The sequence below is a fragment of the Erinaceus europaeus genome, chromosome 12, assembly GCF_950295315.1.
Source record: "Erinaceus europaeus chromosome 12, mEriEur2.1, whole genome shotgun sequence".
NCBI lineage: Eukaryota > Metazoa > Chordata > Mammalia > Eulipotyphla > Erinaceidae > Erinaceus > Erinaceus europaeus.
This window is the reverse complement of record NC_080173.1, coordinates 76,335,370-76,353,913: the sequence shown is the minus strand read 5'-3', so window position 1 is coordinate 76,353,913 and position 18,544 is coordinate 76,335,370. Positions and strand designations below refer to the sequence as shown.

Sequence of the window (18,544 nt, the reverse complement as noted above, 5' to 3'; positions counted from 1 at the left end):
TCTTTTTGCATAACCACCATGCTTCCTTCCTCCCCCCGCCACACACACTCAAGCTTTTCTCACCACCTAATTTCAGACCCTACTCACGCATCTGTATATCCAGGAAGCTTTTTCCGCCACTTAGGTTTTTTCAGAGGTTGCCCGTCATCATCCACAATGAAATCATCAATGTCTGGGTAAGGAAGGGTGGTAGTTAGTGCTCAGAGGCAAGGGATAAGCCACGACTGAAAGGTTTTATTTTCCACTCATGAACAGCCAGTGAGAAAAAGAGCAGGAAAGTTTTGGGGCCAGGCAGTGGTGCACCTGGTTAAGCACACATATTACAGTGCACAAGGACACAGGTTCAAGCCCCTGGTCCCCACTTGTAGGGGGAAAGCTTCACGAATGGTAAAGAAGGGCTACAGGTGTTTCTGTCTCTGTCCCTCTCTATTTCCCCCATCCCTCAATTTCTCTGTCTCTATCCAATAATAAGTACATAAAATATTCTTTTAAAAAAGAAAGTTTCGGGAGTCGGGCTGCAGCGCAGCGGGTTAAGCACAGGTGGCGCAAAGCACAAGGACCGGCATAAGGATCCCGGTTCGAACCCCGGCTCCCCACCTGCAGGGGAGTCGCTTCACAGGCGGTGAAGCAGGTCTGCAGGTGTCTGTCTTTCTCTCACCCTCTCTGTCTTCCCCTCTCTCTCCATTTCTCTCTGTCCTATCCAACAACGACAACAACAATAATAACTACAACAATAAAACAACAAGGGCAACAAAAGGAAATAAATAAATAAAATAAATATTTAAAAAAAAAAAAAAGAAAGTTTCTGGAAAGGAGCTACTTTGTGTCTAATGCTGGGTGCCAGTAGCTGAAAAATGGCTTCCCACCCTATTCCTAGGGGGTCAAGAGGTCCTAACACTCACTCAAGCATCGGCTCCCCTATCTGATGTCACATACCTGACTCTTCATCATCTTCCTCCTCTTCTTCTGGAGGAGCCATGGGGGCCTCTACAGCCTCCTGTCCTTCTTCCCCTTCGCCATCTTGGAAGATTTCTTCTGCAATAGCCTCTTTTTCATGTTCTTCCTTGCCATATTCCTCCTCATCATCATCCTCATCATCGGACATTTTTTTGACACGCCGGAACTTTTGCTAGGGGTGGGAAAACCTGCTCGGTCAGGGATTGAGGAAACTGGCAAAAGGACTCCTGCCTCATTTCCAGTACTCCCCTTACCTTTCCAACAGACTAAGGGAGATGAGGGGAAAAAAAAAAAGGAAGGGACACCTTTTCAATTCCAGGGTCCACCCTTGAAACTTGACAACTTTCTCTAGTAGGCACTTAAATTTGGGGAGCAGGGAGTCGGGCTGTAGCACAGCGGGTTAAGCGCAGGTGGCGCAAAGCACAAGGACCGGCATAAGGATCCCGGTTCGAGCCCCGGCTCCCCACCTGCAGGGGAGTTGCTTCACAGGCGGTGAAGCAGGTCTGCAGGTGTCTATCTTTCTCTCCCCCTCTCTGTCTTCCCCTCCTCTCTCCATTTCTCTCTGTCCTATCCAACAACGACAACAACAATAATAACTACAACAATAAAACAACAAGGGCAACAAAGGGAATAAATAAAATAAATATAAAAAAAAATTTTTTTAAATGTGGGGAGCAAATCTAGGTTCTAGAGCACAATACTTAGCCACTTTCTCTTCTTTTATGGTTGCAAATAGTCTGGCTGTGCCTCCTCCCACCAAGGAGTCACTGATTTTCTAGGCCTTTTTCCTACAACCCCAGAAACAGAGATGGAATAACACTTACTCCTCTTTTGACTTTAACACCCAAATTCTCCTCAATGAGGTCAAAATCATCATCCTCCAGGCGGTCATCGAAAGATGCTGGAGAAAACAAAGTGTTAACCGTGGCTACCCTCCTCTACTGCAAATTCCACCCCAGCCTCACCTGACCCGAGGAGGGACTACTCACTGCGTTTTCTCTTCTTGTGGCCAACATCATCTTCTGAATCACCAGAGTCACTTCCCTCATCCTCCTCTCCTTCTTCTTCATCATCATCATCATTGATAAATCCTTTTAAGTTGCCTTGCTCATCCTGATCATCTAGATTTTCCTCTTCTTCCTCTTCATCTGGAAAACATACAAGTTTGAGGTACAGAGTTTGGGAAATAGAGTTGGACCTGGGTTAGGGCTCTTAATGCAGTTCTCCATGGTCTCTGAACCTAATGCCCTGGATGCTGTACCAGTGTTGACTATTCTGCTTAATCTAGGGTTTCAAAACTATAACCAGTAACTTAGAGCAGCAGCATCTGTAAAGAATGATCTCTTTTCTACATACACCATCTATCTGCCTTTATACAAGGTGACCTCCCTGATTACCTTAGAGCATCAAAATCATTACTAAAGGCTTTTCAGTCACCTTTATTTTCCTCTCAATTTATAAACTCAGCAATGATGTTTCTTTTTTAAAAATTTATTTATTTATTCCCTTTTGTTGCCCTTGCTGTTTTACTGTTGTTGTTATTGATTTCGTCATTGTTGGATAGGACAGAGAAATGGAGAGAGGAGGGGAAGACAGAGAGGGGGAGAGAAAGACAGACACCTGCAGACCTGCTTCACTGCCTGTGAAGCGACTCCTCTACAGGTGGGGAGCTGGGGGCTCGAACCAGGATCTTCACTCTGGTCCTTGTGCCACTTGCACTTAACCCGCTGCTACCGCCCGACTCCCAGCAATTATGTTTCTTCATTCACAATTCTTCAGAGGAAAACTCGATTCCCCTGCATTTATTCACTGGGTTGTTGGAAAAGCCACAACGCATTTCTATATAAAAGATGTGTCATGACTTTTGCAACAAGCCAGTATTTTGTAGAGCCAGGGCCTCAAGCAAACATAACTTCACTGCTTCTGGGCTGACTTTTCTATTCAGACAGAGACAGAGATACAGAAGCAGGGGAAGAGACAACACAGACTGTAGCTCTGTCAGTGCCATGGCACCCCCATGTGGTACCAGGGCTTGAACCTGGGCTTTGTATCTGCCAAAGTTGCAGGCTATTGGCTGAGTATCTTTTGGGCCTCCTTCCCATCTTTAAAGTCATTTCATTGCTCTACTATGCTGCTAGAGATCCTAAGGATTGAGTTAGGCCACAGAAATAGTAAACAGGGTGCATAAATAACGATGTCTCAAAAAGGGAGAAATATACATGTATTTTTTTGGTTGGGTCACTATCTGTCCCCTTCCACTAGTATAAATACCTTGACAGTTGCCTTTAATTTGCATCCCTAACTCTGTTCACAGTGCCTGGCATATAGCAAACAGATGCTCAGAAAATATTTTTCTATGAATGACTGAAAATTCTCAAGCTGGTACCTCATGTATGATAACTCCTGTGCTCAGCCTGAGCCTCTCATCAGCAAGAATCCAACTATCCAAAGCTTAGCAATAGTGGGGAGAAGCTTGAGGCTGGGGCCTCCTCACCATCATCCTCCTCTTCAACAAACTTCTTGGTGACTCGGGGCACCACTTCGCCTTCATCATTGTATTCTTCCTCTGACTCCTCAGCCTCACTTTCCACAAAGTCAGACATCAGTGCAGTTTCTCGGTCTGCCCAGATACCACTAGGGAAAGAAGAGAGAGGGGGATGAAAAATGAGACATGTGGCATTATAGAGGTAGGTCCTTCATGCCATCTCACAAGCAGTCTGGCTGATGGTGGTGCTGGGGATTAAACCTGTTGAAGAGTATAACAAGACATAAGGTTAATAGAAACTATAAAACTGGGCGAAGGGTAGATAGCATAATGGTTATGCAAACAGGCTCTCATGCCAGAGGCTTCAAAGTCCCAGGTTCAATCCCCTGCTGAAGTGCTCTGGTAGGAAGGAAGAAAGAAACAACAAACTAGAAAACACAAGTGGCAACATGAGAAGCATTACCAAGTACTTTGCACCAGCTAGGTTGTATCTTTCTAGGTGCCCTGAATAAAACAGAAGCTGCTAAGGATCTGTTTAACAACTTAGCCACTTAAATATCCTAGTAACTAATTGCACCAAAGTAGAGGACTGGGGGAGGAGTTTTCCAGGTCCTGGAAGATGGCAGAGGAGGACCTATCCCGTGATAACCCTGGTGACAAGCATAAATAAATAAAAGGAAAGGAAAGGAAATGTAACTGTCAAGATCTAGGGTAAAGAAGGAATTCCTCCTGATCAGCAAACACTGATCATCACTGGCAGATGATGGGTGTACTTTGTCTAACTACAACATTAAAAAAAAGTTCATATTTCATCTTGTTTTGAGACTTCATGATGTGAAGAAAAGAAAGGTCTTCATACCATTCCCCAGGAGAATGAGGTATGAGAATGAACAAGAAGGTTAAATCAGCACACTGGAAATACTATGAGGAAAATATCAGGAAATTTGCCAAGAATGGTAAAATCAGTAGCCTGTCAGGAGTGCCCTTCAGATAAGTGTGCTGGAATTCTGATGGTCAGTCATTTTCTGCAAATGTCTGAGCTACTGTTTCAATAGACATTCAAAAGACAAATAATTGTGTATGAGTTAATAAAGACCATGAACTAAAGGATAAACAAACAAACAAAAAAAAGCAATCAGGGGCCAGGTGGTGGCGCACCTGGTTGAACGCACATGTTACAGTGCGTAAGGACCCAGGTTCAAGCCCCTGACCCCCACCTACAGGGGGAAAGCTTCACAAGTGGTGAAGCAGTGCTGCAGGTGTCTCTCTGTCTCTCTCTATCACTTCCTTCCCTCTCAATTTCTGACTGTCTCTATCCAGCAAATAAAGATTAAAAAAAAAAAAGCAAATCAATCGATGTTCAGGAGTTCTAGTGGTGGGATTTATGTGAAGTTGTGCCCCTCTTATCCTATATTCTTGTCAATGTTTCCATTTTATAAATAAAAATTAAAAAAAGAAAAAATATATTTGGGTACAACCCCCACACACACCCACACAGCTTGCCTTGATTAGACTATCAGACCCACCAATTCAGTCCTTTTTTTTTGTCTCCAGGGTTATTGCTGGGGATAGATGCCTGCACCACGAATCCGCTGCTCCTGGAGGTCCACCCCCCCCTTTTTTCTCTTTTGTTGCCCTTGTTGTTTTATCGTTGTTTTGGTTATAATTATTGTTATTAATGTCATTGTTGTTAGATAGGACAGAGAGAAATTGAGAGAGGAGGGGAAGACAAGAGAGGGGGAGAGAAAGACAGAGATACCTGCAGACCTGCTTCACCACCTGTGAAGCCCCCCCCCCCGCAGGTGGGGAGCTGGGGGCTCAAACTGGGATCCTTATGCCAGTCCTTGTGCTTTGCACCACGTGCGCTTAACCTGCTGCACTACCGCCCGACCCCCCACACTTCAGTCTTTTAAGGCCCCAGTATCTTCACATTAGATGTCAGTTTCTATAGCTGCGCTACCACCTGACCCACCACTTCAGTCTTTTAAGGCCCCAATATCTTCACATTAGATGCCAGCTTCTACACACTAGATGCCTGACAGCCTACTTAACCGAGACACAGAGAGCCTACCTGATGGGAACAACAGCTTTTTTCTGTTTCTGGGGCAGATTGTATTCTCTGCCGCATACAACTTTCCTCTCATCTCTTAGGTTAGCAATGAAGTACACACTGTGCTACTGTTGGGGAATAGAGTTCAAGACTGCTAACACTATCACTTAAAAAAGCTGTGCCAGGAGCAATCCCGACTTGTTGTGACTTGTGGGAGGAAGATGTGTACAGGGTGCTGCAGCAGCAATGCAGGCTGAGGCTGGCAAGCAGCAACCACTCCAGAACAAACACACTACGTGGCAGCTCCTATCATCAAATATCAATTCTGAGATGAGTCTGGTGTAGTCCAGATCTCTACTTACTACATACGCTCTCAAAAATCTCCCCACATTCAGGACCAGAGTAAGGATCCCAGTTCGAGCCCCCGGCTCCCCACATGCAGGGGAGTGGCTTCACAGGTGGTGAAGCAGGTCTGCAGGTGTCTATCTTTCTCTCCACCTCTGTCTTCTCCTCTCTCCATTTCTCTCTGTCCTATCCAACAACGATGACATCACTATCAACAACAATAATAACTACAACAATAAGAGCAACAAAAGGGAATAAATAAATAAATATTAAAAAAAGAAAAAATTAAAAGAGAAACTATTTTAAAAAAAAAAAAAGATGTGTGGCTCAAAGGGAGAGGCTGGTGGTTACCATGACAGTCTAGAAGAGAAATGGAGCTGGAATTGCACTGCCACAGGGGAGGCGCTCAGCAGTCCCCGCCTTTAAACACAGTATGTAGGAGGTCATTAAAAGGAGGCCAGAGAAAAAAGAGATGTCTATTAGTTTCCTCACTGGCAGTTTCAATTAATGTTTACTGAGTATTTTTAAGGGTCAACTTCTGTGTGGGGAGTGAAACGCCAGTGAGAACAAAATAGATAAACCTTAAAAACAAAGGAGGTCAGGCAGTAGCACAGCGGGTTAAGCGCACATGGTGCGATGCGCAAGGACTAGTGTAAGGATCCCTGTCTCTCCCCGTCTTCCCCTCCTCTCTCCATTTCTCTTTGTCTTATCCAACAATTACACCAATAACCACAACAAGAATAAAACAAGGGTGACAAAAAGAAGAAAAAAAAAAGAACGAAAATCAAAACAAACAAACAAAAAAACAGATAGATAGTAAACTGACGTCTGTTTTGGGAAGATATGAAATTATACCCGTTACAGCAAGTTCTGCAAAAAAATTTCCTTATTAGTTCCATATATATATTTATTTAAATATACTTCATATTTTCTTATAAATTCAGTTTCCAATAGAGATGACATTAGTGAGGACTCACAGACAAAATCCAGAATACAACAGAGCTAGGGAGTATGTTACTGAATCTTGTACCACACGTCACAGAGCATTCCCTGCTTTAGCACAGGGGATGGTCACGTGCAGAGGGCCAGATATGCTACTGCAGTACAGAAGCAGATGCAGACAGTTTATACATGGCAGGAATGGTTTAATTTGGTCTAGGAACCTTAGCTTGATGACCCCTGGGGTTACTCCTGAGCTAGAAGTGCAGGCAATATTTAAAGGTGAGAAAAGTGCCAATGGAAGCTTCTAAGAGGGGATGGTAACTTGGCTTTGAAGCAGTGACTTTATGAATAAAGTCTTCAAGAGTTAGGAGAAATTTAGCTAAGAGGGGTTGGGAAATGATGGCCTTGTATGTGAAGCCCTGGGTTCAAGCTCAGGCATCGCATGGAAGCACTTGGGACACCACCAGGGTAGCTCTATGGATGACAAAGTGATGCTGTGGAGCTGCTCTTCTGTTTTTGTTTTTTTTTTCTCAAAATAAGTAAATAAAGGATTGGGCTGGAGAGGTCACTCAGTGATACTGAACACAGACAAAGTCACAGGTTCATTCTATATAGCACAAAAGAAATTACTCTCTGACACAGGTAGTGATGAGTGTATTTACTTATTCTACAGTAGTTTACTTAATGGATGCCTCCTATGTGCAAGAAATGTGCAAAGTTCCTGCCCCTAGCATGCCTGGTACAGGTGAAAAACAACCCAACCCAACCCAAAGTTTGTTGTAAGTGCTAGGAAAGAAATAAACATCCTCAACTTTAAGATCTAGGCTGAGATGTCAAGAATGGGTAGGATGTGGCATGCAGAATCTAGGGGAGAAGTTCGCAGAGGGAAAGATGAGTGTGAATTTAGCATATGACAGACATACTGTCCCAAGGTCAAAAGAGAATAGTGAAGGAAGCAAAACATGAGAGAAAGGCGAAACCCACTCAGGCAGGGCTATAGACAGTCAATGAGCACTGCCTATCTTAGATATCCTAAACCTTGGGAGTCAGGCGGTAGTGCATTGGTTAAGGTATCCTAAACCTGGGTGTCGGGCGGTGGCACAGCGGGTTAAGCGCACGTGGCGCAAGGATCGGCACAAGGATTCCGGTTCAAGCCCCTGGCTCCCCACCTGCAGGGGAGTTGTTTTACAAATGGTGAAGCAGGTCTATCTTTCTCTCTCCTTCTCTGTTTTCCCTTCCTCTCTCCATTTCTCTCTGTACTACCCAACAACTATAACATCAAGAACAACAGTGATAACTACAACAATGGGACAACAAGGGCAACAAGAGAAAATAAATATTAATAAAAATTGTTTTAAAAAGATATCCTAAACCTAACATAAAAATAATACTCTCACCCATCAAAACCCGGCCACTGGAAATCATCTAAATGTCCTCTCTCTTATTCCCTGCTCAATAAGTTGTATTAACTTCAATTTCCAAAATGTACTTCACATCTGCTTCATAGTCTCCATTTCCACTGTTCCCACACTGTTCTAAGCCACCATCACCTTTTGCTTGGGCTACCACAATAGTATCCTTTTCTCTCTGCTTCTACCAAGATCTCCCTCTAACCCACTTCCCATAGAGGAAGATAAAGTCACAATCCAAGTGAGTGGATTATATTAAAAAGATGGTATTTAAAGTCATGGAGTAGTGGCTGGGGAGGTGGTCAGTGCATAAAGTGTATACTTTGCATGCATGAGGTCTTGGGTTCCACCCCTAGCATCATACATAAATCAAAAGTGTTTTGGTCTCTTGTCTCATTTTTTCTCCATCCTAGAAAGTAATTAGTAAATCTAAAGCCATGAGCTGGATTACCTAGAGGAAGCAAGCAGAAAACCCAGGACGAAACTCTGAAAGTTTACTTATCACACAGAAACGGAACCAGAACATCACTCTGACACATGTGATGCTGGGGTTCAAACTCAGGGCCTCATGGCTGAATATCCACTGTGCTACTTCCTGGACTGTAAAGACCGATTTTTACGAAGAGATAGAATTTGATGAATGATTTAACTGGGGCACAGCGGAAAGGAAGCATCCAAAGGTTATACACAGAATTCTGATTGTGGTGACATTTACTGGAACTAAGAATGTAGGAGCAAGAGCTAACTTATTTTCCTTGAAGAATCCTAAGTATTCGGGAAGGGGTAGATAGCATAATGCTTATACAAAGAGATTCTCATGCCTGAGGCTCCAAAGTCCCAGGTTCAATTCCCTGCACCACCATAAATTGCCAGAGCTGAGCAGTGCTCTGGTAAAAAACAAACAAACAAAAGTTTTCCACCTTACTCTATAGATTTCCTTTCATTGAGAGAAAACTGAAATGTGACTTAGCCTCTCTAGGCTCTACTACCACATCCTGAAGTGATTAATCTCTTGATGAGATGAAGACCTCTGGGGAGCAGGTGGTGGCGCACCTGGTTGAGCACACATGTTATAATGCACAAGGACCCAGATTTGAGCCCCTGGACCCCACCTGCAAGGGAAAAGCTTTGTAAGTGGTGAAACAGTGCTGCAGGTGTCTCTCTTTCTCTTTGTCTCTATTCCCTCTTGATTTTTGTCTGTCCCAATCCAATCAATTAAGATAATAAAAAAGTTTTTTTTTTTTTTTTTAAGAGACTAAAACCTCTTAGGAAGTAGCAATGCTATGCTAAGCTTACCTTCTGGAGACAAAAGTCAACTGTATAAAAATGTACTGGGAGTGCAACGATTGCCACCTCAACATGCTTCACCTCAGACTGTGTCCAGAGACTTCACGTGTGGAATGACAACCCTTCAGCTTCATTACTCGGGTGAGACCTTTCCTTTAATAGTACACTCTAATTTCATCTCAGGTGGTTCACTTTCTAACAAAGTCCCATAACCTAGATATACACCAGTTTCTGTGAGAGAGAGCTTATGTGCACATGTATCCATAAACTACTGCAAAATATATACCTGAAAGCAGAAGTACACTAGAGTTTGCAGTGAGTACCTCCCTAACACTTCCTCTCCACTATTCCAAGCTTGGGATCCATGATTGCTCAACAAATTGTTTGGCTTCGTATGTTAACTCTCTTTTCAATCACCAGGTTCCAGATGCCACCAGGATGCTGGCCAGGCTTCCCTGGATTGAAGACCCCACCAATGTGTCCTGGAGCTCTGCTTCCCCAGAGACACACCTTACTAGGGAAAGAGAGAGGCAGACTGGGAGTATGGACCGACCAGTCAACGCCCGTGTTCAGCGGGGAAGCAATTACAGAAGCCAGACCTTCTACCTTCTGCAACCCTCAATGACCCTGGGTCCATGCTCCCAGAGGGATAGAGAATGGGAAAGCTATCATGGGAGGGGGTGGGTTATGGAGATTGGGTGGTGGGAATTGTGTGGAGTTGTACCCCTCCTACCTTATGGTTTTGTTCATTAATCCTTTCTTAAATAAAAAATTAAAAAAAAAATGTACTGGGGGCAGGAGTAGACAGAATAATGGTTATGCAAAGAGACTCTCCTGCCTGAGGCTCCACAGTCCCAGGTTCAATCCCCTGCACTACCATAAGCCATAACTGACTTGTGCGCTGGTTAAAAAAAAAAAAAGTATTGGCAGAATGAATGTAAGTCTTGGAAAAGTGCATTCAACTCACAGCTGATGGAAGAACAATCATATTTTTCTTTTCTTTTTTTAAGAATTTATTTACTGGGGGTCAGGCAGTAGCGCAGCGGGTTAAGCACACGTGGCACAAAGCGCAAGGACCAGCGGAAGGTTCCCAGTTCAAGCCCCCAGGTCCCTACCTGCAGGGGAGTGGCTTCACAGGTGGTGAAGCAGGTCTGTAGGTGTCTGTCTTTCTCTCCCCCCTCTATTTTCCTCTCCACACTCAATTTCTCTCTGTCCTATTCAACAACGAACAACATCAACAACAATAACCACAAGGCTACAACAAGGGCAACACAAGGGGGAAAAAATGGCCTCCAGGAGCAGTGCAGGCACCGAGCTCCAGCAATAACCCTAGAGGCAAAAAAAAAAAAAAAGAATTTATTTATTGGGGCCGGGTGGTGGTGCCCCTGGTTGAGCACGTGTTACAATGCCAAGAACTGGGGTTCAAGCCCATGGCTTTCACTTGTAGGGGGAAAGCTTCACGAGTGGTGAAGCAGTACTGCAAGTGTCTCTCTCTCTACTTCCTCCTTCCCCTCAATTTCTGGCCGTCTCTATCCAACAAATAAATAAAGATAATAAAAAAAATTTTTTTTTTAAATAAAGAATGTTATTTACTCATGAGAAAGATAGGCGGGAGAGAAAGAACCAGACATCATTCTGGCACATGTGCTGCGGGGATTGAACTCAGGCCCTCATGCTTGAGAGTCCAATAGTCCAATGCCTTATCTACTACATCACCTCCCGGACCACATATTTTTCTAATCAATACATTTAATCTTTTAAAAAATGGTTAACTTGTGGCCAGGAGGTGGAATGGTGGCTACAGTCCTGGACTACCCAGCATGACTTCCTGAGTTCCATTACCCACAAAGCAAGTGGAGGGTGATGTTCTGGTTCTCTCTTTATTTCTTTCTCCTTTCTTCTAGCTCTCGTATTAACAAATGAATAAATCTTTTAAAAGGTGGTAACTTTAAAATGAATGGTAGAACAAAGGACATTTCCCCCGAAGAAATCAATCAAATTTAATATTATTAACACTCTCCATGTTTATTAATAGTATTGGTGTAACTTAGTACTCCTTTGCTACTTCTAATATTGCAGTAATTTTTCTAGATGTGGTTTTGGGAGTACACACATTTCTTAAAGTATCAGTTCTTGCAATAAGCCAGAGAAATAAACTGCTCCAGCTGGTCCACGGGAGTGGCTGGGGAAAAAAGGGCAGAGAGCCTACGAAAATGAAGTTTGACTCAACAACCTGCTCTTATGTCCGTGGCAGTCATTTGACGGATGTAGTCACATACAAAAAGTTCTCATTTTATTATTCAATAATATTGAAAAGGCTGGAATTTGGAACCTAGCATGATGGCCGAACTGCTGTAAGCTCCATAGGTTTCACTGCCCCTGAACAAACAACTGGATCACCTGATCCTGACTCAGAAGTCCCAGATCCCTTCTATTCCCAAGCCTTTCGCGTGGCCCAGTTTTCAGAAGCTGCGTGAATAGGAAGGGACCGCAGGAAGCCTGTTGATATAACATACTGCCCAGTTCACGGATGCAGAGTGGCACAGGGTGGGGAAAAGCCTTGAGTCCCTGAGCAGATACCCCGTTTTCCTCCTCCTCCTCCTCCTCCTCCCGCAGAGCAGGGAAGGCCGGGGGCCACCTTCTTCCCGTGTACGGCTCCCCAGTGCCTCGTCCCTTGTGGGACCAGGCCCTAGGAGCCTGACTCCCGACCTGACCAATTCCAGGAACACTTCTCCTGGTACGAATTTTACCTGCCTGAAGCCCGCCGCTTCTCCGGTGCGCTAAGCACCCACCAAAGAAAATGGAGTCGTCGAACCGAGACTGGGAAAGGATAGTACGAACCCACTACACGGCCCCTCCACGGCCAGCGCCGCTGCCGCTGCCGCTGCGTCAACGTGCTACGTCACTTCCGGCTCCCTGTCACTGGAAGAGGGTGGGTCATTCTTCGCTCACTTATACCTAAGGGCTTCCGCGTGCCTGGGTGGGAGAAGTGCGAAAACCGGCAAAACGATTCCGAAAGGATTTGTACCCGAGATACGGGTACGGAACGAGGGGATCGGAAGCAACCAGGCTGCCGCGCCACTCAGGCCTCTCTAGCCAAAGGAACCATAAAGCTTAGGCTAGAGCTTCTTCATTTCCTCTTCTCTGTGGTTCGACCGGTGCCTTCCGGTTCCGGGGAGGAGCCGAGTTTTCTTTAAAGAGTAACTGGGGTCTCGGCGATCCGACCAGAATGGCGGTGGTGTCGCTGCTGTTGTTCGGAAGTTTGTGGAGTGCTGTGGGAGCGTCCGATCTGGGTATCGTTACTTGCGGCTCAGTAGTGAAGCTGCTCAACACGCGCCACAACGTGCGGCTCCATTCACACGACGTGCGCTATGGGTCAGGTACGGCCACTGGACTTGGGGTGGGCTGGCAAGGCCGGCCAGGCTCCTCGAGGGGCGGAACAGAGAAAGTCTGAGGGGTGGTCGGGGAGATGTGGGGAGTCGCGAGTCTGTCGAGGTCTGCAGCAGTCCTAAGGCGTCTTAGTCGTAGTAACAAGTTCTCTGTGCTCAACTCCGCGCCAGTCGTCTTAGGGTTTTTAACATTCCTGTTTGATACTATTGTTAACAATAGTATCTACTATTGTTACCCTCATTTTGCAGAGGAGGAAACACAGAAGTAAATCGGGGAGCGGGGGTAGGTAGCATAATGGTTATGGTTATTCAAAGAGACTCTCATGCCTGAGACTCCGAAGTCCCAGGTTCAGTCCCCCGCACCACCATAATAAGCCAGAGCTAGGCAGTGCTCTGGTGTTTCTCTCGCTCTCTCTCTTTGCATCTCTCTCAAAAATTAAATAAATAAATAAACAAACAAATAAATAAATAAGAAGTAAGTCGCAGCCAGTGAATGACAGATGGGGTTGGATCCAAGTGGATTCAAGTACAAAGCTTACTTTCAGCAACATGCTGGCGCTCATCTGCGAGAGAGAGACGTGTAGAAAATTGCAGTAAGGGGTGGGGGAGATAGCATAATGGTTATGCACACTGACACTCATGCCTGTGGCTCCCAGGTTCAATCCCCGACACCACCATAAACCAGAGCTGAGCAGTGCTCTGGCAAAAAGAGAAAGAAAAAAAGAAAGAAAATTACAGTAAGTGCTGTAGCTTAGAAGTCTTCAACTACAAGAGCTCACTTTACTTAAAAAAGGAATTGAGGCCTGGTAGATGACACAGTGAATAGGGTCTTGGACTCAAGCTTGTGGTTCTGAATTATTTTTAAATAGATATTTTATTTTATTTTATTTTATTTTTTACCAGAGCACTGCTCAGCTCTGGCTTATGGTGGTGTGGGAGATTGAACCTGGGACTTGACGGAGCCTCAGGCTTGAGAGTCTGTTTGCATAACCATTATGCTATCTACCCCTGCCCCTCTGAATTTTTTTTTAAAGATTCTATTATTTTTATTTTTTTATATTTATTTTCCCTTTTGTTGCCTTTGTTTTCATTGTTGTAGTTATTGTTGTAGATGTCGTCGTCGTCGGATAGGACAGAGAGAAATGGAGAGAGGAGGAGAGAAAGATAAGATACCTGCAGACCTGCTTCACCGCCTGTGAAGCGACTCTCCTCCAGGTGGGGAGCCTGGGGCTCGAACTGGGTCCATGCGATTCCTGCCACCTCCGCTTAACCCGCTGTGCTACCTCAGGACTCCCTGTGGTTCTGAATTTAACCCTAGAGATCCCATTATCTGCTAGAGTGATGCACTAGTTGTCTTTCCCCCATTATCAGGAAGAAAAAAAAAAAATCTTAAATAAAACTTCGAAAAAAAATTTTTTCTTTTTGAGAAAGAAACCAAAGGCACTGCTGCACACACCTTGTGACTATGAGTTCACTTAAAAAAATGACTTACTGGGAGTCTGGAGGTAGCTCAGCGGGTTAAGCGCAGGTGGTGCAAAGCACGGACTGGCGTGAGGATCCGGGTTCGAGTCCCTGGCTCCCCACCTGCAGGGGAGTTGCTTCACAAGTGATGAAGCATGTCTGCAGGTATTTTTCTCTCCCCCTCTTTGTCTTCCCTTCCTATTTCCATTTCTGTCGTATCCAACAACGACGACATCAATAACAACAATAACTACAATAATAAAACAAGGGCAACAAAAGAGAATAAATAAATATTTTTTTAAAAAATGACTTAACTGAGTGTCAAAGAGGCCAGCTCTGGCATCTGATATTACTGGGGATTGAATCTGGGGACTCTTAAGACCTGTGGCATGTATTTTCTCTGCTCTAACACTGAATTCTTTCTACAACCCAAAGAAAGCAGAGAGATGTTTGTTAGTTATTGACCAGAGCAGCTCTCAGCTCTGGCTTATGAAGGTGTAGGGGCTGGAAACTGGGAGGGACCTCTCCTGTGCTCTGCCACGCACTATTATGTGGTATCTTCCCTGGCAACCTAAGAATTCACTTATTGACTACAACTCTGTTATAGCTCTTTCAGACTTTTTAAAATATTTACTTATTTATCCCCTTTTGTTGCCCTTGTTTTTTTGTTGTAGTTTTTATTGTTATTATTGATGTCATTGTTGGATAGAACAGAGAGAAATGGAGAGAGGAGGAGAAGACAGAGAGGGGGAGAGAAAGATAGACACCTGTAGACCTGCTTCACCGCCTGTGAAGTGACTCCCCTGCAGGTGGGGATCCAGGGGCTGGAATCGCGACCCTTATGTTGGTCCTTGCGATTTGCACCACCTGCGCTTAACCCGCTGTGCTACCGCCCGACTCCCAGCTCTTTTGTATTTTACACTTACTATTGTTTTTTGATATTTATTTACTTATTACCTTTTGTTGACCTTGTTTTTATTGTTGTAGTTACTGTTGTTGATGTCGTCATTGTTGGATAGGATAGAGAGAAATGGAGAGAGGAGGGGAAGACAGAGACGGGGAGAGAAAGATAGACACCTGCAGACCTGCTTCACTGCCTGTGAAGTGACTCCCTGCAGGTGGGGAGCCAGGGGCTTGAACCGGGATCCTTACACCAGTCCTTGTGCTTTGCACCACGTGTGCTTAACCTGCTGCGCTACTGCCTGACTCCCTACACTTACTATTAAACACCTTTCTTTTGATATCTGTCCCCCCCAACCTTAACTTTTTTTTTTTGAGAAACAAATATAAGAAAAAAAAAGTTTCAGCTAAAGACTTGTGAGTAGCATCTGAGGTGTTTAGTAGGTTTCTAGCTTGAGTGACTGATAATGCTGATATGAAAAAATTTCCTAATACAGCCCTCAGTGTTATGTCTTTCTAGTGTTACAGCTCAAAAGTAACCAAAGAACGAGACTGAGGCAACATGGAGGGCAGGGAGTTACGTTTATTTCTCGCTAACAGGTTTCAGGCTGATTCCTACCAGATCTCTCTACTTCTCCAAACCCATTTTACAACCCAGGGCCTATGGTTAACCATAGAAAAACAAAGGGGTCAGATTGAGTTCACCCTCTTTCCTTCTTATTTTACTGCAGGTAGTGGGCAGCAGTCGGTGACAGGTGTAACATCTGTGGATGACAGCAACAGTTACTGGAGAATACGTGGGAAGACCTCCACAATGTGTGAGAGAGGAACCCCCATCAAATGTGGCCAACCTATCAGGTTGACACATGTCAATACTGGTCGAAATCTCCATAGTCACCACTTTACTTCACCTCTTTCTGGAAATCAGGTCAGGTGGTCTTTGGTGGCTGTTGCTGCCCTGTTGAATTATTTGATATCTTGGCGTTAGCTTTTCTTCCTAGGTGTTTCTGTTCTTTTGTGCAGACCTGGAGAAATGATTTTGTCTTATAAATTTTTTTTTTATCGGGTGGGGAGAATACAGATCCAAGAAGGATGACAGAGGACCTAGTGGGGGTTGTATTGTTATATGGGAAACTGGGGAATGTTATGCATGTACAAACTATTGTATTTACTGTTGAATGTAAAACATTAATTCCCCAATAAAGAAATTAAAAAAAATTTATCAAGGTGAAATCTAGAGATAGGATATAGTAGCGTTTAAGTTATCTTGATAAATCCTGATAAAGAAAACAAGTGTGGGGCCAGGTGGTGGTGCACCTGCTTACATGGTCAGGGAAGTGGCTCAGTAATAAGAGTACATGAACCATGAGGTTAAATCTAAAGTAGGGGCCTGGGTGGTAGCACAGCGGGTTAAGTGCACATGGTGCTAAGCGCAAGGACTGGTGTCAGGATTCCAGTTTGAGCCCCCGGCTTCCCACTTACAAGAGGGGTCGCTTCACAAGTGGTGAAGCAGGTCTGCAGGTGTCTATCTTTCTCTCTCCCTCTCTGTCTTCCCCTCCTCTCTCCATTTCTCTCTGTCCTATCCAATCCAATAACAGTGACATCAATAACGACAATAATAATAACCAAAACAACGATAAAACAACTAGGGCAACAAAAGGGAAAAAAATAACCTCCAGGAGCAGTGGGTGCAGGCACCGAGCTCCAGCAATAACCCTGGAGGCAAAAAAAAAAAAAAAAAAGTCTAAAGTGAATTTCATTGTTAGTCACTATCTTGCACTGAAATCAAACATTTAAAAGTTATAGAGTATTTTAACACTACAGCAGAAAATACGAAAGGGTTGGGGTCGGTAGTATAATACGCAAACAGACCTGAAATCCCAGGTTCAATCCCCCTGCACTACTATAAACCAGAGCTGATCAGTGCTCTGGTTAAAAAAATAAAAAATTAGAAGATACAAAACAAATGTAGGATTATTTGCAAAATAGTTCATCCTAACATTATATTATGGTAACTAATTTTAACAGCATTAAGCCTTTTCTGTTTTACTTTTAAGTCATTTTATTTCCCCCCATTGCCACCTTTCCTGTCCTAAGTTTATATATTTCAGTCACACTAATGTTGCATCCTTCTGCATCTTCCAGGAAGTGAGTGCTTTTGGTGAGGAAGGTGAAGGAGATTATCTGGATGACTGGACCGTGCTCTGTAACGGGCTCTACTGGATCAGGGATGGTGAGGTGCGGTTCAAGCATTCTTCCACAGAGGTTCTGCTGTCCGTCACAGGAGAACAATATGGTCGACCCATCAGTGGACAAAAAGAGGTGCATGGCATGACCCAGCCAAGCCAGAACAACTACTGGAAAGCCATGGAAGGCATCTTCATGAAGCCCAGTGAGTTGTTGAAGGCAGAAGCCCACCACGCAGAGCTGTGAGTCTGGAGACTGTGAGCTGCCGTCACCACAGTGTTCATAGACTGCTGCTGCTGACTTGCCTGGGATCCCTGCCACAGGTTCCCTGGACAGTGGATACGTCACCACTGCATTGAAGATGCATGACAGAAAACAATGGCTGTTTGGAAGCTTCAGCCCAACTGTTTTCCTAGACTTGGGTCAGTTTTTCTGAGTGTGGAACTGGCTGGTAAAAGAGAGAAGATATGTTTTATCCATATAATTAAGTAAAAACTGAGATGTCACTCCTAAAACCGAGAAATTTTTACTTCTCTGAAACTTGGCATCATGGATTGCTCATGTGTATGATTTTTATCACTACTTTCTCCAAAATGATTTTTAAAAAATGGATTTCATTGTTAATCATTGTGTTGTCATTATTGAGTCCTCAGAATCATTGCTATCACTCTTGAGGTGCTGAGAACTTTTAGTATGGTTTTTTTTTTTTGTTTGTTTTTTGTTTTTTGCCTCCAGGGTTATTGCTGGGCCTCAGTGCCTGCACTACGAATCCACTGCTGCTGGAGGCTATTTTTTTCCCATTTTGTTGCCCGTTGTCATTGTTATTATTGCCGTTGTTGTTGTTGTTGGACAGGGGGAGAGAAAGATACAGACACCTGCAGACCTGCTTCACCGCTTGGGAAGCGACTCCCCTGCAGGGAACCGGGGGCTCGAACCTTTACCTTTACACCAGTCCTGAGATTTGCACCACCTGTGCTTAACCCACTGTGCTATGGCCTGACCCCTCCCACCCTTTTTTTTTTTTTTTTTTTAATCAGAGCACTGATCAGCTCTGGCTGATGGTGGTGCAGGGGGATTGAATCTGGGACTTCAGAGCCTCAGGCATGAGCGTCTACCGCTGCCCAGTATGGGC

The 18,544-nt window shown here is 44.4% G+C and overlaps 2 protein-coding genes across 3 annotated transcripts in view; one reads left to right on the top strand and one right to left on the bottom strand.

The window, feature by feature from the left end:
• The window catches only part of SUPT6H (SPT6 homolog, histone chaperone and transcription elongation factor), a 43,583-nt gene extending 31,185 nt beyond the window's left edge, over window positions 1-12,398 (bottom strand). Inside the window, exons 1-6 of one of the 2 annotated variants that reach the window (XM_060204026.1) lie at window positions 12,226-12,398; window positions 3,452-3,591; window positions 1,947-2,105; window positions 1,782-1,858; window positions 937-1,129; window positions 88-172 (exon numbers count right to left, since the gene is read on the bottom strand). In XM_060204026.1, the coding sequence (XP_060060009.1) occupies window positions 88-172; window positions 937-1,129; window positions 1,782-1,858; window positions 1,947-2,105; window positions 3,452-3,560 (623 nt within the window). In that variant the 5' untranslated portion in view covers window positions 3,561-3,591; window positions 12,226-12,398. The remainder of the gene's footprint in view (window positions 1-87; window positions 173-936; window positions 1,130-1,781; window positions 1,859-1,946; window positions 2,106-3,451; window positions 3,592-12,225) is intronic. The other variant, XM_060204027.1, reaches the window with a different exon arrangement.
• A 128-nt stretch (window positions 12,399-12,526) lies between these two features.
• SDF2 (stromal cell derived factor 2) lies at window positions 12,527-18,036 on the top strand. The gene is made up of 3 exons (XM_007530706.3): window positions 12,527-12,855; window positions 15,957-16,153; window positions 17,371-18,036. The coding sequence occupies exons 1-3, from the start codon at window positions 12,705-12,707 to the stop codon at window positions 17,656-17,658; spliced, it is 636 nt and encodes a 211-aa protein (XP_007530768.1). The 5' UTR covers window positions 12,527-12,704; the 3' UTR covers window positions 17,659-18,036.
• The last annotated feature ends 508 nt before the right edge of the window (window positions 18,037-18,544 follow it).

Bases quoted from the DNA above. Each gene is read 5' to 3' on its own strand.
- SDF2 (XM_007530706.3), top strand. From the start codon at position 12,705: ATGGCGGTGGTGTCGCTGCTGTTGTTCGGAAGTTTGTGGAGTGCTGTG. The intron at 12,856-15,956 runs GTACGGCCACTG...ATTTTACTGCAG, and splicing joins CGACGTGCGCTATGGGTCAG to GTAGTGGGCAGCAGTCGGTG. The intron at 16,154-17,370 runs GTCAGGTGGTCT...TGCATCTTCCAG, and splicing joins CACCTCTTTCTGGAAATCAG to GAAGTGAGTGCTTTTGGTGA.